The sequence below is a fragment of the Bison bison genome, unplaced genomic scaffold, assembly GCF_000754665.1.
Source record: "Bison bison bison isolate TAMUID 2011002044 unplaced genomic scaffold, Bison_UMD1.0 scf7180017864466, whole genome shotgun sequence".
In the NCBI taxonomy this organism is placed as follows: domain Eukaryota; kingdom Metazoa; phylum Chordata; class Mammalia; order Artiodactyla; family Bovidae; genus Bison; species Bison bison.
Genome location: NW_011495027.1, coordinates 2,689,456 through 2,715,233, shown reverse-complemented (window position 1 = coordinate 2,715,233; position 25,778 = coordinate 2,689,456). Strand labels below are relative to the sequence as shown.

The following is a 25,778-nucleotide window of genomic DNA, read 5'->3' as shown; positions in this document are numbered from 1 at the left end:
TTGATGCTTTTGAACTGTGGTGTTGGAGAAGACTCTTGAGAGTCCCTTGGACTGCAAGGAGATCCAACCAGTCCTTCCTAAAGGAGATCAGTCCTGGTGTTCATTGGAAGGACTGATGTTGAAGTTGAAAGTTGAAACTCTAATACTTTGGCCACCTGATATAAAGAGCTGACTCATTTGAAAAGACCTTGATGCTGGGAAAGACTGAGGGCAGGAGAAGGGGATGACAGAGGATGAGATGGTTGGATGGCATCACTGACTCAATGGACACGAATCTGGGTAAACTCCAGGAGTTGGTGATGGACAGGGAGGCCTGTCGTGCTGCAGTTCATGGGGTCGCAAAAAGTTGGACACAACTGAGCAACTGAACCGAAATGAAGGCTTATTAAGGAAACTTTAGTTATAAAATGCTTTATAGAAACAAAATATTAAGATATTTAAGTATGTTGAAAAAACTTAATTTAACACTATAAACTCCCTCCCCCTAAACAGAACTCATCTTGAGCAGACATTGGAGACTGAACACTGTGGGGGGTAAACCCAGCCATCAGCCTATTTTATTTGGATTGCTGTGTGTTTTGGTTTAGTTTTAGTTGAGGCATTTAAAACTTGGGAGATCTCCCACAAAATTGCTGAATTCTGTCAACAAGCGGGACCACTTGACAGCAACAGCTGAAGAGTACTGTCCCCACAGATGGGCTGTGCACTCTCCAGAGCCACAGTCCCCACCACTCCCCACTATCTCCCACACAGTCCTCTTTACTCATTACTACCTCCTGCTGGTGATCCTTGGAATTGATGAAGTTCATGGGAGACTAAAGTCTCTTTGCATTTGAACAATTAGTATTGAAATAAAGCCCATAAAAGAGTTTGCTCTTTTAAAATCAATTGAACATTTCTCTTACAATATTTTTAAAAATAATATGTTGATTTGTTCAATAACTTTTTCAATAAAGCTGAGTGTAAACTTGAGTTTCGCTCAAATTGAATGACAAAAAAATTCTGAAGAAAGCCTAGCTTTATAGGGGTTTACAACCTTAAGTGATTATAAAATGATTTGCAATTAAAACTGCTAAAGATATGTGAAAGTAGTATTTGAAATTTTTAGACCATATGGATGACTCTCCTGTATTACCTGAGGATGTATGGGATCGGAGAAACTCCAGAAAAGAATCAGTGATGGTTGCAGCAATAATTTACCAGAAAATTGGACCCTCTCTTCAAAGGACAGTCGTACAGCCACCGACACAGCTATTAGCCCTGTTTGGAACACAACTGGGAATTAAAATCTGCAGCCATTGTGCACAGAGAAGTGTTTTTAGGTTTTGTTTTGCTACATAGTCACTGTTCACTTCCATTTTAATGGAACCTGTGTAAAAATATTCTACAGGAGACCAAGAGTATTGTTAGAGCTACACTGTCTCATACTACATTGGTTGCCAGTAGCACTGTTGCCTATTAGCACTTGACTGTGGTTGGTCCACATTGACGGACTGTTGACATAAAATCAATGCTGCACTTTGAAGACTTAGTAAGAACAAAAGGTGTTTGTTTTTGTGAGGAGAGGGCCAACACTGGGCAGGAAAGGAGGAAGAAAGAGAGCAAGGCTGGTTCTGTCCATCGTTCCGCCCTCGCACATTCCTACCCTCTTAGCTGCTGAGCACTTTAAAGGATATGTGTCTCTTATCTTGCCCAGTAATCAGAGAGGCAGAGTGTTGCAGGGAGTGAAGCTAGCCTTGGGAGCCCAACAACTCCCAGTCAAATCCAGATTTGGCATTACACCAGCTGGGCAATGTGGGAGCTCTGGTCCTCTCTTTATAAAGTACAGACCACAGTGTGGTCCCAAAAGGTAGCTGGGAGGAGAGATGAAGAGAGGGTGAAGAAAGCTCTTGGCAGGCACAGGCACTCAGGAATAGAGACTGTCTTATTTAAAGTGAGCCAGGTTGCAACTGTACATATAAAAGCAACAGGTTATTCTGATGTCATCCCAGGAGGGAATCCCAGTCAAGACTCTGCCTCACCGTAGATGACTGGATGCCAGGAGACGCAGGTGATCATCTTCTCGGTTAGGCTGTGAAGGTCAGTAAAAGACTGGTACTCTTTCAGGTGGGTATCCGTCTTATCCCCAAAGGTGCCTTCTTCTTCTGCCAGGCATTTCCAGTCATGAATAAATGTATTCATGATTTCATTTTGCTGTAGGGCTATTTCCACACTATTTTGTAAATGAGAAAAGAATTAAAGGTTGAATTTTAGTATTTAATGATACGTCTTTCAGCATCTCCTCCTGCTTCATTTATACTGAAAGAAAAAAAGTTCTCCGTTGTATTTCATAACTAACGATTAACACCTGTGTGAAATATTAAATGACTTGAGCGAAAAAAAACTCATGGCAGTGTGCTACTCAGAACTTCTAGTGCCAGGATACTGTTAGCTGACAGCCTCTGCGTGCTCAGTTGCTTCAGTCATGCCTGACTCTTTACAACCCCATGGACTGTAGCCCCCCAGGCTCCTCTGTCCATGGGTTCCTCTGGGCAAGAATACTGAAGTGGATTGCCATGCCCTCCTCCAGGGGATTTCTCGACCCAGGGCTCAAACTCATGTCTCCTGCATGGTAGGCAGATTCTTTACACTGAGCCACCAGGGAAACCCACAATAGCCTCTAACAGCATCACAATATGCCTCAGCTTCTCAGCCAAGCTCATGCTCTCTGTGGGTCAATGACAGCACGTCGGCTGCATACTCCAGGGTTGCCGATTCTGCCCCAGGCCAGACTCCTCCAACAGGCCATCTTCCTCTGCAGCTCCCTGTCGGGTTGGCTGAGACTTTGTCTAAAGCTCTCCCTGCTCCATGCTTCCTCTTCCTTTATTTTTCACAGTGAACTTCTCAGTAAATGTCTACTTTGAACTTGATCTCATTTGCTTTTTAAAAACTCCAAATTGATAGAAAGAGCAAATTCTTTTAGCCATATTCAGTACCAAATGATCATGTATACTAATTACTGTATTTATATATAATTATTATACTGATACATATAATAATTATACTATATATATAATTCAAAACAACAAATGAGAGTTTCTCAAGGGAAGATTTGGAGTTTAGAAATGTGTGTATATGCATGGTGTGGGTGGTGGTTTTAGCATCACAGTGTCTGGGAAGTGCTAGTGTGTTTAATTCTATTTCTAATCTTCCCACAATGGATGAGACAGTCCTTAAAAAATGAAAAATTATCCTGCTAAAAGTACTAATATTGCTCCTTTGAAAAACAATCTGAGTACTCTTCTTAGTTTAAGGAACTCAGCTTGACAAGTTCCTGTTTTATAAGTTGCTATAATGTCTACTGTCCCTTTATGTGCTTAGGCTAGAAAACTCAGCCCACTCCCAAGGCCTCTAGGAGCTTTCCCACAAACAGAATGCCACCCAAGGTTTTACCCTAATGACTGAAAGTCCAAATAACTTTCAGCATCACCATGACTTGGAGCTATTAGAAATGCAGAGTGACAGGTTCCACCCCAGATCTACTGAGTCGGAACCCGCATGTTAACAAGATGCCCAGGTGGCTCATATGCACATTAAAGTTTGAATCACCCTGCGTAGGGCAGGCTCACACCCAGAGCTTCAAGGTTTAAACTCAGTTTCAAGTAGAAGCATTTGTTATTAATAGCATTTTCAAAATCATTTCTTTCTGTTTCAGCCTGCACTGGGAAGTAACTCACAAGGAAGAAGTGAAGACAACATCTTTTCTCTGGTTTCCTGTTTCTTGATTTCCCTGCACTGTACTGCGTGGTTCCTGAGCTGATGAATCTGAGGCTTGCAAAGCTTGTAGCCTGAGTGAAAGCCCATGGGTATTGTTTTTTTCTTTTTCTTAACCTCAAGATGAATGTTTCTCAGTTGCTTTGAACTCCCCTGAAGTTTCTCACTTTCCTCTCAGATCATTTTCTTCTTTTGCAAATAATGCTTGCTTTAGTTTGTTCTAGACAAAATTCTATGACAAGGAAGGAACTCATTTCTAAAAGAGTTCTCATCCAGAACAAAACAAAGTTTATTTTAATTTAAAAAAATTAACCAAACCTTAAAACAGTTCTAGAGTGGGAAGCATGGCTGTGATGTTTATGTGGGTTTCTTTTTTATTCTTGGCCAGGGCTGTTAAAATTCCTGTACCAATTTTTCTTCTTTCTTCTTATAGTTCTGGCTCCTCCATCCCATATCTCAAGGAAGGAATTATCTAGCTCTTCACTATCCCTCTCTTTGTAAGTATGGCAACTGAAAGGGAAGAATAAAAGTCCAAGTCTAAAGATAATATGCAGTGTACATAATTGAGAATTGGCTATAGAGCATTTATTCCCTCAAAATTGATTGTATATAGACAGACTTCTCATTTTTAATGTTCTTAGGAAAATTTTCAATAATTACTGAATTTTTGTGTGGAAAGGAAAAGAAACCTCAGGTATTCTGGTTTCTTTCTAATTGTCCACATAGGAAAAACTATAGCACACTTGCTGTGAGTGAGTGGAAAATAGTTAATAAGCTCTTTCTGAATAATTATACTGAAAATTTGAACCAGCTTCTCTCTAGGTAACAACTTTTTGAGAGTTGTTGGAATTTTCAAGACATTTACTCTTAAAATGTTTCCTTAAAAATAAAAAAAGCTTAACTTGGGCTATGTATGAATTTGTCTACCAAATCTTTAATTTTGGGAAAAAAATGGAACCCAACCTATTGGCACAGCTGGCAGACTTGTCCACCATTGGTTCCACTCATTTGAACTCTGATATCACCTTGATGAGACATTCAAACTTTTTCTCTGGTTTAGAAGTCCTCAGGGTCTGCCTAGGGCCCTGGTATGAGTGAAGGGGACATTCTGAAGACACTTCTCTTTCAGAGCCAGTAAGAGTGCAGCAACACAGGAATTAGAGATAAGGATGGCACATCCAAAAATTATATCTGAACTGAATTCAGATTCTCATTTAAAATATATTTTTGTAAATTCCTATCATGGTGATGATCATCCTCAATATCCACAACATCCCCATTTGTAATCCTATAAAAAATCAAGAAAAAGACTTAACTAATAGAAACCATGGTAAATAAATGGTAATTTGCCATTAGGAAAACATCCTCACGTGTTCAGCAGTATACACCTTCCAGGTTCATGCCGTTTGGTGTGGCCCCAGATGTCGCCGTTTGGTGTGGCCCTAGCTTGGAAGGCCCAGGATGTTGCTTAGCAATAGAACGGAAAGGAAGACCAAATCTGTAGAAAGTATCACACGTTCATGGGTGTCTAAGAACTGTCTTCACACTTTCTACCTGTACATCAGGTATGGAGTTGTTTTTTAAGGTCTCTTATTACAAGTAAATAAACACATTTTATGTTTCTTTAATTTGATACACAGTTTTTACCTTGTGGACACACTGTTAAGAAACTCAGTTAAAGTCTTTGATTGTCCCAATGCCTCTTTTTCTTCTTCCAAAAATTCTCTTGGATAATATTGCGTAGTAGCATTTTTGGGATGTGTCCTAATAAATTAAAAGAAATTGAATACCAAAAATTAGATCAAAGACAAATATAGGTCATGGCAGGTCAAAAATTTTTCTCTGTGACCATATTAGGATATTATTTAATATTTAAATTCTATATATTGAATTTTTTCCTTACCTTAGGTACCAGCTGCCATTCAAAGTATTTGTGAATTTCTCTCTGATGTAATCAGCAAGTTCTTTATTTTAAAAAAATTTAGATACTATTTTAAACTTACAGAAAAGTTTTAAGAAGGGTATAAGAAATTCCCATACACTCCTCACCCAGATTCATCAATTATTAACATATCTAAACATTTTTAATTGGAAGATAATTGCTTCACAATGTTGTGTTGGGTTTTGCCATACAACAACGTGCATCAGCCATAAGTGTGTATATATATATATATCCCCTCCCTCCCACTGCCTCCCCATCCTGCCTCTTTAGGTCCTAACAGAGCTGCCAGGCTGGGTCCCTATATTATATATTAATAGCAGCTTCCCATTAGCTATTTATTTCACATATTCGGAGAAGGCAATGGCACCCCACTCCAGTACTCTTGCCTGGAAAATCCCATGGGCGGAGGAGCCTGGTAGGCTGCAGTCCATGGGGTCGCTAAGAGTTGGACATGACTGAGCAACTTCACTTTCACTTTTCACTTTCATGCATTGGAGAAGGAAATGGCAACCTACTCCAGTGTTCTTGCCTGAGAATCCCAGGGACGGAGGAGCCTGGTGGGCTGCCATCGTCTACGGGGTCGCACAGAGTAGGACACAACTGAAGCGACTTAGCAGCAGCAGCAGTATATATATGTCAATGCTACTCTCTCAATTAGTCCCACTCTCCTTCCCATACTTCCCACAAGTCTGTTCTCAATTATTAACATTTTGTTACATTTGTTTTTCATTCTTTCTTCATTTCATTAAATCAGAGTTTCTAAACCAGTGAGATCCTATCCCATCGTCTCAATCCAGGAATATTTGGTAATGTCTGGAAACAATTTTGGTTGTCACAACTGGAAGTGCTTTTGGCACCTAGTGCATAGAGCCCAGAGATGTTGTTAAACACCCTAGAGAGTACAAGACGGCACCCCACCCCCACCCCTCACAAAAGAGAATTATCCAGACAGTGGTGTTGAGGTTGAGAAACTCGGCTCTAAATATACAAAACCAGAAATAATTTACATTTTGGCAGTAATGACAGCAGGATTCTGGGAGAAATTATTCCAGCCAGTTTGCTCTCGGTATTCGCCTCTACCCCTGGACATTATACATTGTATTATACCTCTGGGCTTTGTCAGTCTCACCCACTAGACTGGGTGAGCTCCTTGATCTTAGGGTATGGGGCTGTAGTAAGATCATGTGATACAGTCCTTAAGAGAGTACACTCTGGTGACAGCCTGCCTGGCTTTGAAGCCGGGTTCTGTCACTTACTAGCTACGTGACCCTGAGCTAATGAATTACATGTTGGCCGAAAAGTTTGTTTGGGTTTTTCTGTTACATCATATGGAAAAACCCAAATGAACTTTTTTTGCCAACCCAATATTGAACCTCTCTGTGCCTGTTTTTTAATCTCTAACTGAGGTTCTTAATGTCCCCTAGCTCACAGTGTCATGGTAAGGATTGAATGATGCAATAGATGCAAATGAATAGATGCAAAGCTTGTAAAACAGTGCCTAGCACATTTTAAGTGCTCCAAAAATTTAGGTTATATGTAATCTGTGTTTGTCGAACAAATGTCAGTAACATGTCTCTGAAAGGCAAGTATATTTGTCTTTACAAATGGCAAAGTAATCAAAAAGAGTGCTAAAGAGAGTTTTGTTCATATTTAATTAAACAGTAAGTTCTTTTTTCCCTGCCTAGATCAGTGTCCACAGCAGAAGACAGGATGATGGAGAGAAAGAATGTTGGTGTTGGAACCAGAGACTGGGGTTCAGATAGAACCCAAGCTTTACCTTTTGGTTTCTATCCACACTAGGGCCCTCTGGGTAGGATTATGCGGCTCCTGGTGGTTTCATCAAAGTAGCAACATGACTGAGTCACTCTCACTTTTTAACCTGTGATTTGTTTTGTTGTTTCTCAGCAAATCTATTCATTACTGCTTAAAATTTAAATTATGTTCTAAACATTGTGCTTTCATTTTTAACCTCTTTGCTTTAGTTTCTTTATTTGTAAAATGGAAATAGTGTCTACCTCAGATGGCAGTTGTAAGAATTAACTGAGTTGTGTGTGCAAAGTACTTAGAAAAATGCCTGGTATGTCGTAAGAACACTGTAAACATTTATTTTCATAGTCATTAATCTTTGAACCTTATCTCTGATTTTTTTTTAACTTCTTCCATCACAATCATATATCCCATCTTTTCCACCTAATTTCTGATCTTAGTACATGGTACCAGCATTCTCCTAAGTTACTTGGATGTGAACTATTTGAATTCCTTTTCATTCACTCCTCCACACTTTCCTCCACTTTGTGGGTCAAGATCTTCAGCTATTTCTCATTTTTTCTCTCCATCTACATAGAAACAACTGTCCATCATAATCACTCAACATGCATGGAGAACCTACTAAATCTAAAGTCCTGTGGTTAGGGCCCCTGCTGCCATAAGTTCCTTCCTGAGTCTACCCTGGCTGACTCATTCTTTTTATGTTTTTGGAGTATAATCGTTTTATAATGTTGCATTAGTTTCTTCTGTACAATGAAGTGAATCAGCTATATGTATACATATATCCCCTCCCTTTTGGACCTCCTCTCACTCCACCCACACTCACCCATCTAGGTCATCACAGGGCACTGAGATGAGCTTCCTGTTCTTTATAGCAGGGTCCCACTATTTATCTATTTTACACATGGTAGTGTCTATATGTCAATCCTAATCTCCCAATTCCTCCCTTCCTTCCCTTCCCCTGCTCTGTCCACAAGTCCGTTTTCTATATTTGCATTTTTATTGCTGCCCTGGAAATAGGTTCATCTGTACCATTTTTCTAGATTCCACATATATGTGTTAATATACAGTATTTGTTTTTTCTATTTGTCTTACTTTACTCTGTATGACAGACTCTAGGTCCATCCACATCTCTACAGATGACCCAATTTCATTCCTTTTTATGGCTGAGTAAACAGAAATCTCTAGTTGGCTTGACTAAGAAATTTGTCTCAAAATCCAAGTTTCTTTTGTACTAATGAATCACCACTGTCCTTCCGGTCTTATCCTTACTTGTCAATGTTTAATGATTTTTGATGTCCTAATTCTCTGCCAAGACGTGACTACCAGTCCTTGTCTACCAATCCTTGTCTTTCTCTTCATCTCTTTTGGTTTGGCCTGTCTGTCCATATGCTCCCTGACTTCTGAGTCATCTTATCCTGACCCCTGGTATCGATGTACATGTGCTCTAACTTAAAAAATTCACCCAAGGATTAAGTGTAGTTAGAAAAAACATCAAAAGGAGTTAGATTTGGGGGTCCTTTAATGTTTAGAAGTTGGGAGGACAAGGATCCAGTAAAAGAGACTGAGAAGGAGCTGCCAGTGAGTTAGAAAGAGTACATTGAATATTGCTCATAAGCCAAGAAGAAGAAACAGTCAACCATGTTAAATACTGCTGAGAAATGGAGAGAGAGGGTATCTGAAAACTGGATTAGGCAATCAGACCACTGCAGGTCTTTGGGGACCTTGTTAAGACTACAGTGGGCTTAAGACAGAATGGAAGAAGAGAAGGTAGAATTAGCAAATGTGGAAAACTTCTGTGAAGAGTTTTGTTGTTAAGAAAAAAAAAAGCAGAGAAATTAGCTAATTGTTTGTTGGTTCTAATGATGGGAGTTTTAGGATTTTGTATTTACACGTCTCCTTTTCACTCTTTCTTGGTTTACTGCCACCACTTTATTTTAGACACTGGTCACATTTTACCTGTGACCAGGTTTAATTATAGAAGACTCTTATCTGGGCTTCCCAGGTGGCTGGGGTGCCTGCAATGCAGGAGACATGGGCTTGATCCCTGGGTCAGGAAGATCCCTGGAGGAAGGCATGGCAATTCACTTCAGTATTCTTGCCTGGAGAATCCCATGGACAGAGCTGCCTGGCAGGCTACAGTCCATGGGGTCGAAAAGAATCAGACATGACTAAGCGACTAACACACACACACACACACACACACACACACATACGGACTCTGGCCAATCTCCTCAACTACAGGTTTTTTTTCCCCTCTGTACTCCCATACATACTGCCTTGCTCATCTTATTATTTTTTTAATTTAAATTTTTTAAAATTATGAAAGTATGATAACACATTTACAGGAGACTTGGAAAATACAGGATAAGGTTACATATAGTTCCATTATATATTCCAATTGTTTTAAGTAGATAAATTAAGATTTTTAGTTGGAGTTTCAATACTAAGCTCTCAAAAATTAATCTGGCTCAACTTATTTAATAGCTTTAATCTTTCCTCTTCTTTGCTTCAGAACTTGAAAAAATTCCTTCCTGCCTGCCACAGAGAATCTGCTTGTCTTCTGCCTCTGCTACTCAGTCCATCCAACCTGGGCTAGTCCTTTGCAAACTCTGCTTATACCACCCACTGGAACTGTTCAGGTCATTAAAAAAATTCTGGGCAGTTTTCTCTTTCTCTAGGTCTCAAAATCATACCCAACATTTGTGGCTTATCTTCTATAGATCTAAAATTACTTCAAAATAAAATTTTTTTAATCCTAAAAATAAGCCTGTGTGCGTCTAAGTTGCTTTAGTCGTGTTTGACTCTTTGCAAGCCCATGGACTATAGCCCGCCAGGGTCCCCTGTCCATAAGATTCTCCAGGCAAAAATACTGGAGTGGGTTTCCATACACTGCTCCAGGGGATCTTCCTAACCCAGGAATTGAACTCTCGTCTCCTGCTTTACAGGCCCATTCTTTACCGCTGAGTCACTGGGGAAGCCCCTTTATACAGTCATATATATACTTGTATTTCATTTTCCTAGTAAGATTTTTAAGAAGCATTGGTAATTATAATTAGTTTTTCTTGAGCTGGATTACTCTGTGGAGATGTGGCATCACTGTCAATTAGTTTCTATTATAAACCTCTGTCACAGTAATCACAGATACTGCCAGGTTTTACCATAGTTGCTTTTTTGAAAAAAAAAATATTCATTTCATACTTACCATCTTGTCTGAGTACTTGTTTCCTTGATTTGGGGGACTACTTGCATGCCAACATCTCTCTCAAGTTGCTTAAGAGTGAAATTTTTATCTGGGTAGGCTGTACATTCAATATAGGCATCTTTCACACTGGAAGCGTTCTGGTCACTGAACTTAATGGGGGCGCCAAATTCACTTCGTTTTCGAGAAATCATATATGTAATCTGCAACACAGGTGAGCAGTAAAGGAGACAAAAGTCTCTGGAGAAGAACAGATGTGTGGTCGACAGCACTGGTGCTTTGCCCACATCCTCCTGCATGTAATTTCTGTGCACCTTTCCGGGTCTTGTGCTCTCGGTTCCCAAAGCCACCACCTATTGCTCCTCCATGGAGGATGCTCTAGGGCTACCAGGTCACTTTGCCTGATGGCACAAGGAACAGGAAGTGACTGGCAGTTTATATCCTGACCAGGGATAGACAGTAGGAGACACAGGTAAGCCCTTCTCTTTTGCTTTAGTTTGGGACAACTCTGAGGTATAATTTACACTCCAGAGTTCCCTAGGGGTGCAGGCTGAAGCCTTCCCTCTGCTAGACTTTTGCCTAAGAGTGCACCCTTGCAAGGCTTCTGCCATGTCTCTGTCCTGCTGCTCCCCCCATTCTTTTCTGAGACACTTAAATCACTTGTACACAATTGCTCCTGGAAGGGGCTGCTCTGGGAATGCCCTAGTTTCCTAGGGCTGCTGTAATCACATGCCACAGACTAGGTAGCTTAAAGCAACAGCAATTTATTCTCACTTCTTTGTGGAGGCTAGAAGTCTGTAATAAGGATGGATGTGTGTATATATAGCTGATTCATTTCCTTGTACAGCAGAAACTAACACAATATGGTAAAGCAACTATATCCCAACTCAAAAGGAAAAGAGCTGTTAGAGGGTTGGTTCCCTCTGAAGACTGCGGGAGAATGCGTTCCCTGCCTCTTTTTTTGTTGTTGTTCCCTGCCTCTTTCCTTGCTTCTGCTGACACGGCCAGCAATCCTAGGTGTTCCCTGGGGGCAGATCCATCACTCCAACCTCTGTCCCCATCTTCCATGGTGTTCTCCTGGTGTTTCTGTCTTCACAACCCCATCTTCTTATAAAGACCCCTGCCATAATGGATAAAACTCCCCTTATTGCCTTTCTGAAGTACTGGAGGGTAGGACTTCAACTTATCTTTCAGGAGGAGCTATAATTCAACCCATAACACCCACCTAAGACAGTGACCATTCTTCTATCAAAAGAAAAACCATAACTCCACAGCAAACATAGCAAAGCATATGGATTCCTCAGGAATAAGTGTTGCTCAGCTCTAGGGAGGTGATAACTGGAGATCATATTCAAGCTGCTGACCTGTTTTGTAGATTCCTTAACTGATTCTTCTTCGATTTCTTTTTCACTGCCCAAAGAAACCCATGGTTTAGAAATAGGTGGCCTATAAATATATGTTTCTTCAGGAATATGATCTTTATATTCTTCTTGTTCTTCTGGTAGTTCTGGGGGCTGGAATAAAATAAATAGCATTCTAAGATGTACTACCAGAAAACAAACTTACAGTTACCAAAGAGGAAAAGGGAAGAGAAATAAATTAGAAGTTTGGGGTTAACATATACATACTAATGTGCGTGAATGTCTGCAAACTCGCTCAGTTGTGTCCAATTCTTTGCAACCCTTTGGACTGTAGCCCACCAGGCTCCTCTGTCCATGGGATTTTCCAGGCAAGAATACTGGAGTGGGTTGCCATTTCCTTCTCTAAGGGATCTTCTTAACCCAGGGATCGAACCCATGCCTCCTGTGTCTCCTGTATTGGCAGGTGGATTCTTTACCACTAGCACCACTTGGGAAGCCCCATATACAAACTACTATATATAAAATAGATAACCAACAAGACCTACTGTATAGCATGGAAACTACACTCAATATTTTGTTTTAATCTATAAGGGAAAAAAATCTGAAAAAGAATGTATATGTAAGTATATGTGTGTATATATATGTGTGTGTGTGTATATATGTCTGAATCACTTTGCTGTACACCTGAAACTAACAACATTGTAAATCAACTATACTTCAATTTTTTAAAAGAGATAAGTTCAGCAAAAAATACACACATATATAACCAAATTTAGGTTATAGTTATACATGTATATTCTGCAATGAACTTTACTTTTATATCAATTCATGAAGCTCTCCCTTATTATTTTTCTTCTTTGTTGGTTCATGCTGTTCAGTTATGAGAAGGAAACTAAGCCAAAAAGGGAAGAATAAAGGGCAAAAAAGAAAGAATTTAAGGACAAAAAAGGAAGCTGAAAGAAGAAAAAGATAGGAGAAGAATAAAGGGAAAAGATGTGTGATAAGAAAAAGTATTGAAGAATATGGAATGCTAAAACTCGATAAAATACAAAACTAATTTTCTCTGATTTAATAATGCTTTTTGATAAGAGGATTACATGTATGAATAAACATATCCACTAAATTATAAAGAGTGAATGTTTTTTTAAACCAAGATGTCCACAAGGAAGAGGTGCAAAGAGATACAGATATGGATATAAATACAGATATAGATCTATAGATGTTCATTGCTACCTTATTTATAATAGTGAAAAAAAATGGGCAATTAAATGAATGTCAGTAAGGAAAGGGTTGATACACTGTGGAATAATCAGAAAATAAAATCTCATAAAACAATTGGAATGAACAAACTCAATCTGTATGTATATGATGTCTAAATGTATCAAAATGAATAGATCCTAGAATTTTACAATTCAGTGAAAAACAGAAGCTGCAAGACAAGTTGTATAATTTTATGTAAATTTTAAGCAATAATATATATTATCTGTAGAACATACATACATGGTGACAGTATGAAACCTTGAACAAAAGACAACAACAACCTTAGAACAATACTTCCTTATAGAGATGTTTGAAAAACTGAATTAAGAAAGATGTGTAAGAGGGAGTGAAACGTTATCTGTTATATTTTGTTTCAAAAGACTTTAAAGTAAATATGATAAAATATTAACATTTGTTAATTCTGTATAGATATTTGTTTCATCATGTATACCTTTCTATACAATGGAAATATTCCACCATAATAAAAAACTAAAACACAGAGAAAAACAACCATAAAAATGAAATTGAAAATGTTGACTAACAAATATATCAAATTTAAAAAGTTTTAGGTATTTTAAAACTCTATGGCGTTCTTTTATTTTTCTTGCTACTGGGCAACCATGCAAACTCCTTTGTCTCCCTCACTTTGACTATACTTCATCATGAGGATGCTAGACCAGAAGGCAACTTGTTACCTTTCATGACTACTTTGAATGCAACACCCCAAAGGTGAATTGACTTCATTTCCTTGGAAACTATCATTCTTTTATTTTTTGCTTATCTTTGACACCTCATTCCCTTCAACCGCCCAATGACCAAGTTGTCCTTTCAAATTTTTGCTTTTGAATAATCATAGCAAATATGTATGAAGCCCCAGCTTTGTGTCAGGCGCTGTACAAAGGGCTTTTCCTGTATTGGCTTATTTAATCTTCATGACAGCTCTACTGGTACCACCATTTTGCAGGTAAGAGGTTCAGTAACTTACCTGAAGTCATGGAGATGGCAGGAGAAGAACCAGGAATATAGGCCAACGAATGGCTGAGAGCAGATTCACTGTTTCCACTCTCATTGGGCAAGTGAAGGGCAAAGAAGGAGATGTCTTAGCTGCCTCACTGCACACTTACTGCTCACCTCCTCTAGGTCCCAGGGAATCAGAGCCAAACAAGAACAATCATGAACATGTCTGCTCCCCACCCCCAGAGGTACTGCTTCCTTCTGACAATCAGCAGGTTGCACTGACTTAGGGTGTGCTTACATTTAAATAGTTTTCCTTGCCCTCTTCAGTTCCAATAAGATAAAAGTTAAGTCCATACTTGAAGTCTCTATCGTAGACAAGGAGAAGCTCATCTCCAGGATATTCCTACAAAAATATAATCAAAAGAGAAGGTTAATGTTCAGCAGTCATTCAGTTTATTCAGATATTGACACCAAATTAATATTTCTTTAATCAATCAATCGTAGAAGAAAGCCATAGTGCTAATCTATCGTTAATAACCCCAAATTGCAAAGTTATTTTATTAACTTACAAGAGCTCTTGAAACACAATGGGTGGATAATATATATGGCTGTGTCCCTTCACTGTTCATCTGAAACTATCACAACATTGTTAATTGGCTATAACCCAATACAAAATAAAAAGTTTAAGAAAGAAAGGAAAAAAATAGAAACCACAATGGGTTCAGGGAAATTTACCATGCAATTTTATTTCTAACGAGGAAAAAAAGAAGTATTCCTTTTATCTGGTGTTGTACTCTTTAGCACGTTTGCAGACAAATTAGGACTAAAATTATGAACGTTTACAATCAAAGCAGTATGGGAAAATAGAGTAGGTTCCCTTTCTAGTTAAAATAGGGCAAGAAGGAGCTTTTCTGGGTGTGGAATAAGATAATCTGTCACTGATAGGAGTTTGTTTTTCACAAAGGGTCATTGAGAAGGATTCCCAAAGAGACATGGACAAGATAGCATTTGCCCAAGGTAATGGGAAATGTCAGATTTGGGCTCAAAAATCTCTCCAACTTTTGTGATTATGTATCAGGAACCTCTTGAGGTAAGGCTGAAAAATAAAGAGGGGTGACATACCTACCTGAACAATTTTTTTGACTGGGTAGAAATCAGATACTGCAGCTCTGTTTGCAAAGTCTACAAAAATATCTTCTTTCTTGATAAGTTTGTAAGGTTGTTCTTCTGTGACATCTTCATCTACTCTGCAGTTAAATATTTCCTGGGTCTTGGTAGTTAATACTAATGGATAAATTTCTGGATGACCTGGGAAAGGCAAAGTGGATTTAGACATTAAATATAACCATTTAAAATATGAACACTAGGAAACATGCAGTTGTTTGCTTTAAATAATTGTCTTGCTTAAAATTTTAAAAGACTTTAAAATCATTGTTCATATTTTAAAAGCAAGTTTGTCCATTATAAAAAATGTCAGCAAATAAATTTATTTATAAAACAGAAACAGACTCACAGACTTAGAAGACAAACTTACAGTAACCAAAAGGGAAACGTGGTGGGGGAGAGGGATAAATTGGGAGTTTGGGACTGACATATACTCACTACTATATTTAAAATAGATAACAAACAAGGACCTACTGATTAACACAGGGAACACTACTCAATATTCTGTAAAAACCTAAATAGGAAAGAATCTGAAAAAGAATAGTTATATGGATGTGTGTAACTGAATCACTTCTTTGTACAGAAGAAACTAACTCAACATTGTAAATCAACTATACTCCAAAATGAAATAAAATTTCTTAAACGTCAAAAAGATAAAAAGGCATAAATAACAATTACCCATAATACTATCTCTCAAGAGAGAACCTATATTAATTGTTTGTTTCATTCCAGTCACTCCATACATATTAATAGTATCTTAAATGAAATTCTAAATCCTGCCTTTTGTACTTAACATTACGTCAGTAGAATTTTACTATGACATTATATAATTTTTCTAATGCATCATTTTAAACTAGCATAATTCTGTAGCATAGTTTTTAATCACTCTGTTGTTGGTAAGCATTACTTTTATTTTTCTAATTTGTTTCTAATGATTATAAACAACTCTACAAACAAATATCTAGTTTATAAAGTTTTATCACATTTCAAATTCTTTTCTTAGGATAGATTTTAAAAGTGAAATTTTGGTTTTAAGGTATTATTGCCCTTTTAGGCTCTAACCTAAACCTGTATTGCCTTCCTAAAACACCCCCCACCCTCTCTGTTCACCTGCTGCTCTCTCTCACCAGGTGACCTCATTTGCCCTCACAGAGAAAATCTGTCTGTAAAGCAAAGAATCCTGCGACAGCCTGCAGCCCTGCCCACCGGCTGATCAGCACAAGCCCTGACTTTCTGCCTTTCCCTCCAGTCTGAAGACCTGCCTGCCCCTCTTGGCCCTTCTCAGCCCATCAATGCTTCCTCCCTACTGGCATTCCTACCTCCGTGCTGTTTGCCCTTAGTATGCCCTTCAATAGGTACCTCTGCTCCCCAGCGCTCTTTTTCACAGTCAAACCTGTTATTCAGTTCTTCACATCTTAAAGCTACTGACTTTCCAATTAGGTCATACTGGTAAACCTGGCAGTGAGGAAGAAGGTGGGATAGGGAGTTCCTTTTCCCTCCTCTGGTTCCCCAATCCCAGAACTGCCCCCAGAAGAGGAGGAGGGGAGGTTCAGGAGGCTTCCTCTCCTCTTCTTCCTATCCCTTTGCCCCCACCCCAGGTCAGTGCTGGGCAGCAGCAAGCCCTAGGACAGTGGATGGAAGGGAACAAGGTATCATTTTGCCTGTTGCCATCTCTTCTCTCAAGCCTTCTTCTCATTTTCTTTTTTCTTTTTTTATCATCACTAGCTTCTACCACCCCAGTCTCAGTTCTGCATTTACCCCCAGAACTCTGTCCCCTAACTACAAGCTCCCAGAGTCCCAGAACCCACTCTCATCCTCTCCAGGCCCCACACCTGGGTGTCTGACACCCTCCCTCCACTGCTCAACAAGAGCATCATTGAGGGGAGAAGTGCATGTGGCCTTTCAAGTAGGAATTGTGAGCTTTGTTTTTAGTCTCCATAGGCGTAACACTGATTATATATGGAAATATATTGCAAAGTACAGTCAGTTGGCATAATAAGCAAACATTTGGAATGTAATTTGTTGATGAATTAGAAACAAATTGCCAGTTTTTATCTCCTGAAAAATACTAATCAGTGTTACACCTATAGAGACTGCTGCTGCTGCTAAGTCACTTCAGTCGTGTCCGACTCTGTGCGGCCCCATAGACGGCAGCCCACCAGGCTTCCCCATCCCTGGGATTCTCCAGGCAAGAACACTGGAGTGGGTTGCCATTGCCTTCTCCAATGCATGAAAGTGAAAAGTGAAAGTGAAGTCGCTCAGTTGTGTCCGACTTTAGTGACCCCATGAACTGCAGCCTACCAGGCTCCTCTGTCCATGGGATTTTCCAGGCAAAAGTACTGGAGTGGGTTGCCATTGCCTTCTCTGCCTATAGAGACTAAAAACCCCCAAATCACCTGAATAATTATATCATTGAGCCACTAGGGCTAGAAGTCAGTGTTTCTGTGGTCGACACCAAAATCAGATTGATTATATTCTTTGCAGCCAAAGATGGAGAAGCTCTATACAGTCAGCAAAAACAAGACCGGGAGCTGACTGTGGCTAAGATCATGAACTCCTTATTGCCAAATTCAGACTGAAATTGAAGAAAGTGGAGAAAACCACTAGAACATTCAGGTATGACCGAAGTCAAATCCCTTATGACTATACGTGGAAGTGAGAAATAGATTTAAGGGACTAGATCTGATAGACAGAGTGCCTGATGAACTATGTACAGAGGTTCGTGACATTGTACAGGAGACAGGAATCAACCATCCCCAAGAAAAAGAAATGCAAAATGGCTGTTTGAGGAGGCCTTACAAATAGCTGTGAAAAGAAGAGAAGTGAAAAGCAAAGGGGAAAAGGAAAGATATACCCATTTGGATGCAGAGTTCCAAAGAATAGCAAGGAGAGATAAGAAAGCCTTCCTCAGTGATCAATGCAAAGAAATAGAGGAAAACAACAGAATGGGAAAGACTAGAAATCTCTTCAAGAAAATTAGAGATACCAAGGGAACATTTTATGCAAAGATGGGCTCATTAAAGGACAGAAATGGTAGGGACCTAACAGAAGCAGAAGATATTAAGAAGAGGTGGCAAGAATACACAGAAGAACTGTACAAAAAAGATCTTCATGACCCAAGTAATCATGATGGTGTGATCACTGACCTAGAGCCAGACATCCTGGAATGTGAAGTCAAGTGGGCCTTAGGAAGCATCACTACGAACAAAGCTTGTGGAGGTGATGGAATTCCAGTGGAGCTATTTCAAATTAAAAGATGATGCTGTGAAAGTGTTGCACTCAATATGTCAGCAAATTTGGAAAACTCAGCAGTGGCCACAGGACTAGAAAAGGTCAGTTTTCATTCCAATCCCAAAGAAAGGCAATGCCAAGGAATGCTCAAATTACTGCACAATTACACTCATCTCACACGCTAGTAAAGGAATGTTCAAAATTCCCCAAGCCAGGCTTCAGCAATACGTGAACCGTGAACTTCCAGATGTTCAGGCAGGTTTTAGAAAAGGCAGAGGAACCAGAGATCAAATTGCCAACATCTTCTGGATTATTGAAAAAGCAAGAAAATTCCAGAAAAACATCTATTTCTGCTTTATTGACTATGCCAAAGCCTTTGACTGTGTGGATCACAATTAACTATGGAGAATTCTGAAAGAGATGGGAATACCAGACTACCTGACCTGCCTTTTGAGAAACCTGTATGCAGGTCAGGAAGCAACAGTTAGAACTGGACATGGAACAACAGACTGGTTCCAAATAGGTCAAGGAGTATGTCAAGGCTGTATATTGTCACCCTGCTTAGTTAACTTGTATGCAGAGTACATCATGAGAAACACTGGGCTGGAGGAAGCACAAGCTGGAATTAAGATTACCGGGAGAAATATCAATAACCTCAGATATGCAGATGACACCACCCTTATGGCAGAAAGTGAAGAGGAACTAAAAAGCCTCTTGATGAAAGTGAAAGTGGAGAGTGAAAAAGTTGGCTTAAAGCTCAACATTCAGAAAACGAAGATTACGGCATCTGGTCCCATCACTTCATGGCAAATAGGTGGGGAAACAGTGGCAACAGTGGCTGACTTTATTTTTCTGGGCTTCAAGATTGCTGCAGATGGTGATTGCAGCCATGAAATTAAAAGACACTTACTCCTTGGAAGTAAAGTTATGACCAATCTAGACAGCATATTCAAAAGCAGAGACATTACTTTGCCAACAAAGTTCCATCTAGTCAAGACTGTGGTTTTTCCAGTGGTGGTGAATGGATGTGAGAGTTGGATTATAAAGAAAGCTGAGCACAGAAGAATTGATGCTTTTGAACTATGGTGTTGGAGAAGACTCTTGAGAGTCCCTTGGACTGCAAGGAGATCCAACCAGTCCATCCTAACAGAGATCAGTTATGGGTGTCCATTGGAAGGACTGATGTTGAAGCTGAAACTCCAATACTTTGGCCACCTGATGCGAAGAGCTGACTCATTGGAAAAGACCCTGATGCTGGAAAAGATTGAGGGCAGGAGGAGAAAGGGATGACAGAGAATGAGATGGTTGGATGGCATCACCGACCCAATGGACATGGGTTTGGGTGGACTCCGGGAGTTGGTGATGGACAGGGTGGCCTGGTGTGCTCCGGTTCATGGGGCCTCAAAGAGTCTGACACTACTGAGCGACTGAACTGAACTGAACTAAACTGAATGCCTGGTAAGAGTTCTTGCAGTTTTGTCTTAGAAAACCACTAGGTGGAACTGTGAGACCGACACAGCTAGAGCTGGAAAGGAGATGGCTGTCCTTCATGAACAGAGGTGCTCACAAAGGCCAGAAAGCTTCCTACCATCCAAGAAACTGGAAGGGCAGGGACCAAGATGTGTTCTATGTCACCCACTGCCACTAAACATACTTCAAATCCTACTGGCTAGATATTCTTCATAAACATAATCCTTTCACACTAACTGAGCATTAAAAAAATATTTATTTGGCTGCACTGGGTCTTAGTTGCAGCATATGGGATCTAGTACCCTGACCAGGGATTGAACCTGGGCTCCCCTGCATGGGAGTGCAGAGTCTCAGCCACTGGACCCCCAGGGAAGTCACTAACTTGTCTTTGTCAAGGCAACTTTAATACAGGATAGAATCTTACATTCCTTTATCTAGAAGTTAGTAGCATTAGTAGCCCGTTTCTGGCTGGGATCTACAATCAGTAATAACCATAGGCAACTAGTAGCCAGTAGACCACGCAGAAGTACTATAGTCAGTACCTCCACGCCCTACCTGAATAGCGACCAAACTAAACACAGCAAGGTCTGACCTTGTGGACACCCCAAGGATCTCTGGCTAAATTTAATGAAAGAACTGTTATTTAGGCTTTGAGGCCTGCGCTGAAGACAGCACTGTAAGTGTATGACAGTGAGGCTCTGGTGATTTGTGGTGAGATGGGCTCTGGGCTCTGCTGTGCCTCTAGCAGAGTGGGAAACTGGCTGGTCCAGGAGGGTGAGAAAGATGCTGGAGCAGAGGAGAAGGCATGCAGGGCCTCCTGAAGCTTGCAGAGGTCAGAAGTGCTTCCGTGGGGGCAAGACCTGCTGGACATTTTGCCAGCCCAGGGCAGTAAGTGAATGACAGTGAGTGAAAAACAGCCTGCTATATAGAAGCTTCTGGGAAGCACCTACTGCCGGGCACTGTTCCAAGCACATTACACAGATTACTAATTTATTTACCCTTTATAACAACATTCTGAAGACATTACTGTAACTGCCTGCATTTTTTAGCTGAGAAAACTGAGGCCCGCAGAGTATGAGTAAAGTATCCAAGGTCAGGGGCTAGGAATTAGATTTAGGGGACCTAGGTTCCAAACCAAATTCCCTGCACTGCATCTAGCATGCTGTACTTTCTCTCAAATGTGTGACACAGCAGAGCACAGCAGAGGGTCCTGCGCCTCTTCACACACGGTCAGGGAGGTAACAAAGGTCCATCGCACAGGATGCAGAGAGTGCAGTTATTCACCTAGGAGCCCAGCAGAGCAGGGGCCCAAGGCAGACTCAAGCTCTCCACAACTAACTCGCTAGGGATCCTACTTGCACAGGGATGCAGGCTGTGCAGTACAAGCCACAGGCCACCCAGCAATTAGGCCAATCCTGCGTGCTGAACCTGTGTGTACATAAGTCCCGTGCATTTCATCCATATCTTTCTTTTAACATTTTGGTTTACTTTTTAAAAAACAGTTATAGTGAGATAGAATTGATAAATAATAAACTGTAGATATTTAAAGTATACAAATTGATAAATATATGCATTGACCCATGAAACTATCACCGCAATCGAGATAAAGAACACAACCGTAATACACAAACATTTCTTTCTGCCCCTTCTCCCAGCACCTCTCCTCACTCCCAGGCAATCAGTGATCTGCTTTCCATTTCTATTGATCAGTAGTTTGTTTTTTATGGCCTATTTATAAATGCACATTATATGCTTTTTGTCTTCTTTTGCTTAGCATGATTCTTTTGAGATTCATTTATGTTGTTGCACATAGCAAGAGCTCATCCCTTTAGCTCATTCTGACTAGAATTTCATAAAAGAAAAAACCAGTTAGGCAAAGACTTCTGAGGATTTACAGTTTTGGGTGTTTTTTTTCCTAGGAAATTTTTGCCTAATCCAAGGTCACAAATATCTTTCTCCTATGTTTTCTTCCAGAAGTTTTATAATATCTGGTTTTACATTTAGGTCTATGATCCATTTTGAGATAATTTTTGTATGTGATGTGCAGTATGGGTGGAAGTTCACTTTTTTGCCTGTAGAGATCCAATTGTTTCAAAATCGTTTATTGAAAAGACTGTCTCTTCTCCACTGAATTGCCTTTGTACTTTTGTAGAAAATGAATCGACCATATATATGTGAGTTTATTTCTGGACTCTTCATTCCCATTCGTTAATCTATTTCCCTACCGTTATAGTAACAACAGTTACTGCAAACCTTCTCTGTGACCGCCCTGCATAAGGAAGCGTGCATGTATTACCTAATTGTCCTTCTGCCTCATGCTCACGAGATGAGTGTCAGTACCTCATTCTTCAGATGGGGAAGAAGATCAAAGAGGTGAAGTCATTTGTGGCCACACAGTCATTAAGTGGCAGAATTATGATTCAAACCACATCTGTCTAATTCCAAAAGCTGTGCTCTTAATCTCTTGTGGTAAACAGAGTAATACTTCACCCAAAGACAGCCATATCCTAATTCCCTAAACCTGTGAACGTGTTGCCTTACATGACAAAAGAGACTTGCAGGTGTGAGTAAGTTAAGGATCTTGAGGTGAGAAAGTTATTGGGTGTCTGAGGTGGGTCACGTGAAATCACAAGGGTCCTTATAAGAGGAAGGCTGGAGGGTCAATATCAAGGAGAAGTGACAGGGAGGCAGAGGTCAAAGTCAGAGAAAGATTAGAAGATGATACGCTGCTGGTTTTGAAGACAGAGGAAGGGGCCAAGAGTCAATTAACACTGAGAGCCTTTAGGTGGGAAAGGTAAGAGAACAGACTATCCCTTCAGAGACTCCAGAAGAACCAGCCCTACCAACAATTTGATTTTACCCCAGGGAAAGCAATTTCAGATTCCTAATTTCCAAAACTGTACAATAATAAATTTGTGGTGACTTCTTACAGTGGCCATAAGCCATTAATATACCATGGATGTTCTAACCTGTATTAAACTGTGACACATAATTTGGGTAAATTATTTAACTTTTGGGAGTCACAGCAGCTCCATCTTCTAATGGCCACAGTAACGCTAACTTCCTAGGGCTAAAGGGATGAGAGAAGTATTCCTGACACAAAGCTCAATAAATGTTAATTATGTGGAAAAATCACACATCATCTCTAGAAACCTCCAGATATTGCCTGTTAGGGCCTTGGTGGTGGTGATTTAGTTGTTAAGTAGTGTCCAACTCTTGCAACCCCATGGATTTAGCCTGCCAAGCTCCTCTGTCCATGAGATTCTCCAGGCAAGAGTACTGGAGTGGCTTGCCATTTCCTTCTTCAGGGCATCTTCCCCACCCAGGGATTGAACCTGTGTCTCCTGCATTGCAAGCAGATTATTTACTGTCTGAGCCACCAAGGAAGGCTGTTAGAGCCTTAGGAGACATTTTTTAGCTAGTCTGTTGATCCCTTGGTCCTTGGTCGGAAACGGAATCCTACTCTCAAGCAGCATGACAGCCCCAAGCCTTGAGTGACAGTTGGCAATTACAAGGAGCCCACAGCAAGGGAGTCTGGGAGTAGAGAGTAGAGAGAGACAGGTTGTAGGACAAAGGGATGCTAAATCAAACCCCTCAACTCTCACTACAAAGTGCTGAAATTTCTTTTTTCTTCCTTAAAGAAACATGCATGCATGCATGCAAAGTCATGGATCTGCTTACTAGTTAATAATTATTTAGTCAGAAAATATTTACTGAGCACCTAGTATGTGAAAAACATGGTGCTAGTGCTAGGGCATACAATCTAGAGGGGGAGACAGATGTTAAGCATATAAACACACTCAGAAACAAATAAGGACAAATGGTGACAAGTGCTACCCAGGGGAAAACTGGGTGGGAGATAGAACACAGGACTGAGGAGGGCAGGAGTGCTGCTGGTCTATTAGAAAGGAAGAACAGGGAAAGCGGTTTACTCATTCACTCAATCAACAAATATTTATTGAGTGTTTATTCTGTATCAAGATAGGCATTGGGGTACAGGGGTAAACAAGAGTTTCTGTTCCCCTGAAGCTTGTGGGTGTGCAAGAAAGAAACAGAGAGAGAGAAAGAAAGGGAGAGATGGAGAGAAGTGTAGGAGGGAGGGAGAAGAGAGAGGGTGAGAGGTAGTGAGCACACACAAGGGCGAGTCAGCATGGGTGTGTGTGTGAATAGGATATGAATGCACAAACAAATAAATATTCTCCGTCCTCATTATTCACACATTTTGTACTTGCAAATTCACTTTCTAAAATGCATTTGTAACCCAAGATCAATAGTTGTGGCACTTTCACATTCACTAGTGGACTTGCTTTAAGGTGGCAAAAAATGTGAGTTACCCAAAGTGCACGTGGCCAAGGAGGCTCTACCGTCTTCTACTTGCCCTCAAACTGCAGTGTCCTTTCTACTGTTGATGTGGTGCCACATTTTTTCTGCTTTGTATGGATGATTTGCCTGTTTAAAATGGTCCCTGAGCTTACAGCTAAAGTGCTGTCTAGTGTTCCTAAGTGCAAGAAGGCTGTGATGTACTTTGTAAGAAAACATGTGTATTATTAGATAAACATCAGTCAGGCCTGAATTACAGTGTCGTTGGCTGTGAGTTCAATGTTAGTGAATCAACAATATATGTGTTTCCCTGTTTCTAAACATGAACTACATCATCTAAGAAAACTCTAAGAGAAAATTTCAACAATGACAAAAATAAAAGTTGTTAGAATAAGATTATTTAGCCTCTAAAAGTAGGAACAACATCAGTTTGGTTGTTTAAGTTATAGTTTATTTGCTTAAAAATCAGCTTCTTTCCTTGAAATAATAGAACCCTACATCCGCTGGATCATTGAAAAAGCAAGAGAGTTCCAGAAAAACATCTATTTCTGCTTTATTGACTATGCCAAAGCCTTTGACTGTGTGGATCATAATAAACTGTGGAAAATTCTTCAAGAGATGGGAATACCAGACCACCTGACCTGCCTCTTGAGAAACCTATATGCAGGTCAGGAAGCAACAGTTAGAACTGGACATAGAACAACAGATTGGTTCTAAATAGGAAAAGGAGTACGTCAAGGCTGTATACTGTCACCTTGCTTAGTTAACTTCTATGCAGAATACATCATGAGAAACGCTGGGCTGAAAGAAGCACAAGCTGGAATCAAGATTTCTGGGAGAAATATCAATAACCTCAGATATGCAGATGACACCACCTTTATGGCAGAAAGTGAAGAGGAACTAAAAAGCCTCTTGATGAAAGTGGAAAAGGAGAGTGAAAAAGTTGGCTTAAAGCTCAACATTCAGAAAACAAAGATCATGGCATCCGGTCCCATCACTTCATGGCAAATAGATGGGGAAACGGTGGAAACAGTGTCAGACTTTATTTTTCTGGGCTCCAAAATCACTGCAGATGGTGATTGCAGCCATGAAATTAAAAGACGCCTACTCCTTGGAAGGAAAGTTATGACCAACCTAGATAGCATATTGTAAAGCAGAGACATTACTTTGCCAACAAAGGTCCATCTAGTCAAGGCTATGGTTTTTCCTGTGGTCATGTATGGATGTGAGAGTTGGACTATAAAGAAAGCTGAGCGCTGAAGAATTGATGCTTTTGAACTGTGGTATTGGAGAAGATTCTTGAGAGTCCCTTGGACTGCAAGGAGATCCAACCAGTCCATTCTAAAGAAGA

At 40.1% G+C, this 25,778-nt stretch overlaps 1 protein-coding gene across 1 annotated transcript in view; it reads right to left on the bottom strand.

Moving 5' to 3' along the window:
* Positions 1–25,778, bottom strand: part of WDR63 (WD repeat domain 63) — an 86,468-nt gene that overhangs the window by 49,861 nt on the left and 10,829 nt on the right. Inside the window, exons 4-10 of the mRNA XM_010860318.1 lie at positions 15,369–15,550; positions 14,541–14,645; positions 12,029–12,178; positions 10,668–10,867; positions 5,401–5,517; positions 2,022–2,212; positions 1,136–1,260 (exon numbers count right to left, since the gene is read on the bottom strand). Of these exons, the coding sequence (XP_010858620.1) occupies positions 1,136–1,260; positions 2,022–2,212; positions 5,401–5,517; positions 10,668–10,867; positions 12,029–12,178; positions 14,541–14,645; positions 15,369–15,550 (1,070 nt within the window). The remainder of the gene's footprint in view (positions 1–1,135; positions 1,261–2,021; positions 2,213–5,400; positions 5,518–10,667; positions 10,868–12,028; positions 12,179–14,540; positions 14,646–15,368; positions 15,551–25,778) is intronic.